This window comes from Belonocnema kinseyi, chromosome 9, assembly GCF_010883055.1.
Source record: "Belonocnema kinseyi isolate 2016_QV_RU_SX_M_011 chromosome 9, B_treatae_v1, whole genome shotgun sequence".
Classification (NCBI taxonomy): domain Eukaryota; kingdom Metazoa; phylum Arthropoda; class Insecta; order Hymenoptera; family Cynipidae; genus Belonocnema; species Belonocnema kinseyi.
The window spans coordinates 56,911,944-56,918,955 of record NC_046665.1 but is presented as its reverse complement, the minus strand read 5'-3'; the positions used below and the strand labels follow the sequence as shown (position 1 = coordinate 56,918,955).

General features: G+C 30.9%; 1 protein-coding gene across 1 annotated transcript in view; it reads right to left on the bottom strand.

Annotated features, from left to right (window-relative positions):
* Positions 1-7,012, bottom strand: part of LOC117180804 (peroxisomal N(1)-acetyl-spermine/spermidine oxidase-like) — a 22,150-nt gene that overhangs the window by 10,896 nt on the left and 4,242 nt on the right. The window contains exons 2-3 of the mRNA XM_033373314.1: positions 3,259-3,477; positions 302-652 (exon numbers count right to left, since the gene is read on the bottom strand). Coding sequence (XP_033229205.1) covers positions 302-652; positions 3,259-3,477 — 570 coding nt within the window. The remainder of the gene's footprint in view (positions 1-301; positions 653-3,258; positions 3,478-7,012) is intronic.

The window sequence follows — 7,012 nt, the reverse complement described above, 5'->3', positions numbered from 1 at the left end:
CACTTACCCTCGCTTATCCTACTTCCCCCCTTTACTTTCCCTTGCATCTGTCCCCACCTAGCCCTTACTCCCATCCCTTCATTAATCCTTACTTCTCCTACTTCCCCTGCCAACATTTTCCATCACTTCCCCTTCTTTGAAAAAGTACGACAGACGGACGAACACCCGACCGAAACTACAAGGGTTTCCACCCGGGGCTACGAGACCCTAAAAAACTCATTTTTAATAAAAATTCAGTTATAAAAATTCAGTCTCTTCATTAGGACGACAAAATAGAAATATAAGCTTTTTAAAATGGTACCGTTGCTCTTCAGGAAAATTGTGAAGTTCCTGTTGAATTCGAACTCCCATGAAACTTAATAGGGAGCCGTGAGTCCTGCCACAACCTAGAGCAAATAGACTAGCTGCTTGTTGCTCTATTTGTTTAAACGCGTGATAAGCAGTGATGCTAACTGGAAGATCAATTGCCCGGCCATCACTGGTGCAAAAAAGTCCTCGGCTGGCATCAGGTCTAAAAAGTGGAGGCTTCAAAAGTCCCTCTTGAGATGCTAATGTAAATACTGGATTTGATACACATCCTCCTTCTATCCAGGTTGCACCCATTTCTGCCACAACGTCTCCCAACCAACACGAGTGGATTCTACCTCCTGGTCTGAAAATTTAATTGCGGGTCATTAATTATCGGATACTATAGAATTCTTTTAAACCAAGAATGTCTCGGGATCCTCTCGGTACCATTGGAGAAAGAAATCTATTCTTTTAAGGAAACTATTCTTCCGATCTTCTTTGTAGGGTCAGAGAAAGATGAATCACAGTTTAAACAATATTATTTAAACTATGGCTAATTGAGGAAAAAGCACACAAATCTATCTACTATGAATCTATTATTATTTTTTTATTTTATCTGTGAAAAAATATCCTGGGTTCGAATCCCAGCAGAGCGAAGGAAAGCGAAGGGATCTATTTCGCAAATAAAGTTTAATTTTAAAACTATAGAAAAACGTAAAATTCTGAATTTGAGGAATGTCTCAGATCGTTAGTGCAGATATCTATTTTCACGTAATGTGACAAGTACCTCATCCGATCGGTCATTTAAAACCCCTATGATAGTACAGATTTCATATTAATTATTATTTATAATTATTATAATTATTATATTACTACATTATTATTAATTATTACTCAGTAATTATTCATTAATTATGACGAAAATTTAAAAAAAGACTTGAACTTTTAACCAAATAGTTGAATTTTGAACTAAAAAAGAAAATATCAACGAAAAATGAAATAGCTAAATTTTTAGTTGAAAAAAAAAATTTTTTATAACAAAAAATTTAACGAAACATTTAAATTTTCAACTAAAGAATTTAATATTCAAGTAAAATGATGAAGTTTTAAACAAAAATAATTATTTTCTATTAAAAAAGATGAATTTTCCACAACAGACATACATTTTAAACCATACAGTTAAATTTTCAACTCGAAAGATAAAGTTTCAGTCAACAATTTAATAGTTCCAATTTTAAATTTTAAAGTTAATTTTCAACAAAAAAATTCTAGAGAATAGTTCAATTAGTCAAGAGATGAATTTACCACTAAAATAATGAGTCTTTAACCAAAAGCAATTATTTTAAATAAAGTAGCTCAACTTTTAACCAAGTTCTTCAATTTTCAATCTAGAAAGATAAATTCTTAACGAAAAATTTAATAGTTGATGTTTAAACTAAAAAGTTTTATGTCCAATCAGATAGTTAAATTTCCAACCAAACATATGAATTTTCAACTCAACATAGATTAGTTAAATTCGCAGTTAGGCAAACTTATTTTTAACAAAAAATCGAACTATATTATAAATTTCTAAGCAAGAAGATTGATTTTATACCAAAAATACGAATTTTTAACAAATAAAATGTATTTTCAAGCAAATAATCGAAGTTTCAATTAAAAAGCTTAAGTGTTAAGCAAAAATATGGGGTATATCAATTTTAACTTTTTTAAATTAAATGTTCAGCCAAAAAAAGGAACAAACTTCAACAAAAATAATATTTTGACTGAAATCATGACTTTAACTGTTGTAACTCATTTTTAACAAAGTAGCTTAACTTTAAATCAAGTTGATATTTCAAACAAAAACGTTTATTATTTTAAATCAAAAGCACTTGAATTTGTCCAAAAAAGATTAAATGTCAACAAAAGAGATAAATTTTCAAGGCAGAAAGTTTTTCCAGTCAATAGAGAAAAAAAATCATCAAAAATGTTGAAGTTTCAAACGTAAAAAAATTAATCTCAAACCAGAATTAAAGAACATTAAAGAAAACAGTAGACTTTCAACGAAAAAAGCTTGACAATCTCTTTACAAAACACTCATTTTTAACCTGAAAATATGGATTTTTAATCATTAGGTTAAATTGTATCCACATATTCGAATTCTCAACTAAATGGCAGAATTTTCTACAAAACCATATAAAAAATAAAATTTTTATCAAAAAAAATCGTTATCAACAAAAAATGTTATATTTGATATTTAAAAAAAGTTATTTATAGTTTAAATAAAAAAAGTTGAATTAAATAAAAAAAAAACGAATTCATAACCAAATAGGTAATTTTTTTAACCAAAGAGAAGAATATTTAAGTAGAATTAGGAATTTTCAACAATAAAAAAAAATGAATTTTTGAAAAAAAAATTATAATACAATATTCTTTACTCGGGCATTGTTAAAAATTAAATATAGAGTGAAAACTGCTACGCGATTTTTTTGAAATGAAATTATAACTGTTGATTATACACGAGTTTAAATATTCCTTTAGCACAAAACATTGTTAAGAAATGATATTACTGGACTTTTTTTTGTAGAATTCCCTCCTCGGATGATGTTTGGATATTTTCTATACGCAATTTAAAAAATTGTGGGAGCGGTTTTTCATAAAACTATTTTTATTCTTATTTGTTAAATTTCTGAACTTTAATTTTAACAGGGATCTATTTGTATAAAAGCTGAGTAAAATATTCTGAAGAAATTTTCTTCCAAATTGAGAATTGTATAATCAACAGAGGTTCTTGTACATTGAAATAAAAATAAAAATTTAATAAAAAATTTACGTTTATTTAATCAACAGAATTTGTATGAATGTTTTTCCCTAGGTTTATAAAATCTTAGTAAGATTGTGGGTGAACAGTGGGGGTATTTTCTGTATGACACCTTTTTGAAAAGCATCGCCTAGAAAATGTTAGTTATTTAAACAATGAAAGAAATTCACCTGTCTGTAGCTTCTAAAACGGTAAAATTCTGCAAACCGCATTGAGTCAGTCGATGCGCTGCTGATAGGCCAGCCATCCCTGCACCAATGATGACAACCCTCGGCTCTGGTTTGCAAGGATCCAACATGCAAGGATCCAACTGGCAGGAATTGAATCTTGCTGATTTCCCACATGGTGGGGCTTCATTACCCCCTCCTCCTTTGTCCGTTGAAAATAATCTATATCAGATTAATTTTTGTGGTAAAAAAAGAGCAAACTATTTTTCATCTAACGAAATTATTAGTAGAAAAATACTGCGAAACTTGGGGAAAATGTCTTTCTCATCTAAATTGCAAGGACATGTACCGAGTAGACCAGCTGCTCAAGTCAGTCCTGAGATCCATATTTTTTCACCCATATTTAAAAATGAAAGTTGAAATAATTTCATTTATTTTGCAGTTCAAGTGCAAACATTAGTTTTTGCATTATTCGTGTATAATTTTCGTGAGCTATTTTTGTTGTTTTGCCCCACTCTAATAAATATAAACCTCATAACTAAGCCCATTGAAAACATTGAAAGTTGCTTACAGGGTTCTACAGTACGATCGATATTTCTCCAAATTAGTAATTTAAAAAATCTTTTTTCGCAATTCTAATTATTTAGAACCAGAGGCACCTTCCTTCGTGCCTTCTATTTAGCGTGCCAAACTTTCAACACGATATCTCATTCCGTGTGGACGTAAGTTGGAAAAGAAAAGTACTGGTGTAACTTCCAGTTTTATTTTTTCGAAATTTTTTTCTTTTACAATATCTACTGGAACAAAGCAGAGACATGCACTTTATTTCCTTCTCTTTTATTTTCCAAACTTTCAGAGCAATACCTCATTTCGTTTAGACGAAAGTTGGGAAAGAAAAATTGAGGAACAGCTTTGCTCACGTGACCCTCTTCTTACATGGCCTTTTTGGGTATCAAAAATATATGTAAAAAGTTTTTAAAAAATTTAGATGTGAAAGTTCGGCATTTAATATATAATTAAAAATTTTAAACTCATTCTGGATTTTTGTTTTGCAAATTGTAAAAGAAATTTATTTGGATCCATTTTTCGAATCACTTGAGTTGAGGAAAACAAATTTTTTGCGACTAAAGTTTTTTTTTGGTCAAAAAGTTACAATAAATTGAAAAGGAAGAAGAAAGTTTCTTGAGAAGGTTATTCTATCATATAGATATAGATAGTTCTGCAAATGAGACAATTTTTGAGAAAAATTGAAACAAAATCTGAGCAAGGAAATATGTGAAAACTTTTTTTTTTTTAATTTCGGAAAGACTAACTTTAATCATGACATCCCACTCCGATTAATTTGGAGAAAAAATATGTTGAAGGAGACAACTTAACGATATTTAAAAAAAACGCAGGTCTCACTCTAAATCATGAACTCAACAAAATTATTGAACAATTAAAAAAAAAATCATCTGTATTTTTAGTCAGGGTTAAAAAAAATCCTTTCATCTTACCGACCTTTCGAAAATATATTTTTTCATCAAAATCATTTGATCCGTTTACAAGAAATGCTTTTTAAAAAGTTTTCTTTCGCCCTCCTATCTGTGAAATTTTGAGTCAATAGAATTTTAATGGTATAGTATCTTATTTTGTACTGCATTTATTAATAATATCGAGGCGTTCTAACGGTAGGATACCAACGCACGCGATCGACTAGATGGTACTTAACCAAAAATATAAACAATAAAAAGCTAACCAAGAAGTAAGAACTAGAAAGTTTTAGATCGCGGAATTGAACAAGATGGAGCTAGAAGTTGGCCAAAAATAGAAGATGCTCGCTCGCTCCATCAAAACATTAAAGTGCTATCTCGGGCGAGCAAGGGATCGTCCATATATTACGTAAGAATTTTTTCTTTTGTTTATATCGCTGTGTCCTTTTCAACTTGATAAAAATATTATTTTCGTCTTCATTCAAACAACAGAAAAACGTCTTACGTAATATATGGACAATCCCCAAAGCATGAAAGTGCCACTTCTCGCTTATAATCTAAACGCGAAAAGTGGCAACCTTCATGCTTTGCTCGCCCGAGATAGAACTTTCATGATTTGATGAAGCGAGGAAGCACCTTTTAGTTTTGGCCAACTTCTAGCCTCATCTTGCTCAATTACACGAGCAAGACTTTCTAGCGCTAACTTCTCGGTTAGTTTTTTATTGCTTTTATTTTTGGTTATGTACCGTCAAGTCGTGTCGCGTGCGTTGGCACCCTACCGTTAGGATGCCTCGATATATGTTCCAATCCTGAGTTTTTAAATTTCAAGAACATATAATCTTCTTTATTTAGGTCCTGAATTAAAACAAAACTTCTTTAAAACAGTTACTAAATTTAAAATGTTCTCATTTTACTTTAAGCACTTTACATTTAAAAAATTCAGTTTCTATTCAATTCTAATTTTCAATTTAGAAATTTCTAGTTTTCCAGTTTGAAAAAAGTAAAATTTTATTGTCAGTGCTTCAATTTGATTCCTTTTAATTTTGATTGTTTTGAAATTAAAAGTGCCCAACTATAAAGGATTGGATTTTTAGTATATTAATTAATATAATATTAATATAAATTGTCGACTTGGAGACATGGAAATGTTTATGGCGTCTCATTTGATCATTGAAGTTAAGCAATGTTTGGCTAGGTTATATTTGGATGGATGTCGTCGTACTGGACGAGTGTGTTTATTACACAGCCACACAAAAAAATAAGTGTGCGGATCTGGTAACAAGACACACGTATTCCTATGGATTTTGGGGCGCTGAATTCAAATTCGGTATCAAAAATCACCCATCACGTCATGGTTGAGCCATAACCTCAAAAAATGACGAAAAATCATGCACTGAGGCAAATAAATTTCAAAATAATGCCAGTGATGCAAATTTTCACTTCAAAAATATGTCGACAACTGTGAAGGATCAACCCTTGTCTGATATCAACTTATTTAACATAACTTTACCCAAGGGAACCTGACCTCACCTAACCTGAATTAACAGAAATTTATTGAACTACACGTAAAGCTCTGGAAGCATATTTTCCCAGTAGCAAATATGTGCTACATCGAATGGGTCAACTCGTGCCTAACCTAGAAATAAATCTAACCTAGCCTAACCTGACCTAACCTCACGAAACACAATTAAACTCATTGTGTTGTCCCGTTTTGTTTGCGGTACCGTTTAATTCAGCGTCGGCTTAACCTACATAGAGGTTTAACCTATCTTAACCTAACAAAACCTGACCTAAACTAACCTAGCCGAATGAAATTCAACCACACGTGTAGCTATGTAAGCGTACGGTTCTCAGTCTTAAATGTGTGCTATATTTAATAGGTTAACTCGATTTTAACCTACAAATGAAGAAAAAAGGAGACGTTATAGCAGGCAGAAAATATACTGAAGTAGGTCAATAAATCAATTTAATTACCATAAAAAGCAAGATAAAATGTAAACACGAAAGATAGTATAAATATATCCCTTAAGTCTAAGAAAAGCAGAGAGAAAAAAATGTTGAATAAAACTCTTATTCATTTGCATGTTTAAGTTAGAGTTCTACATTTTAATTGATACAAACATTGTCAGGTTAATTGAAATGAGGTCAATTTTACTTGTAGTTCTAAGTTTCTTTAAATGAGCAATGTGCGTCTAAATTTTTAACCACCTTTAGTACAATGAAATGAATTTTATTGTGTTACAACGGGAACACTTAAGTTAAGTTGTGTTGCGTTAAGCAAAATT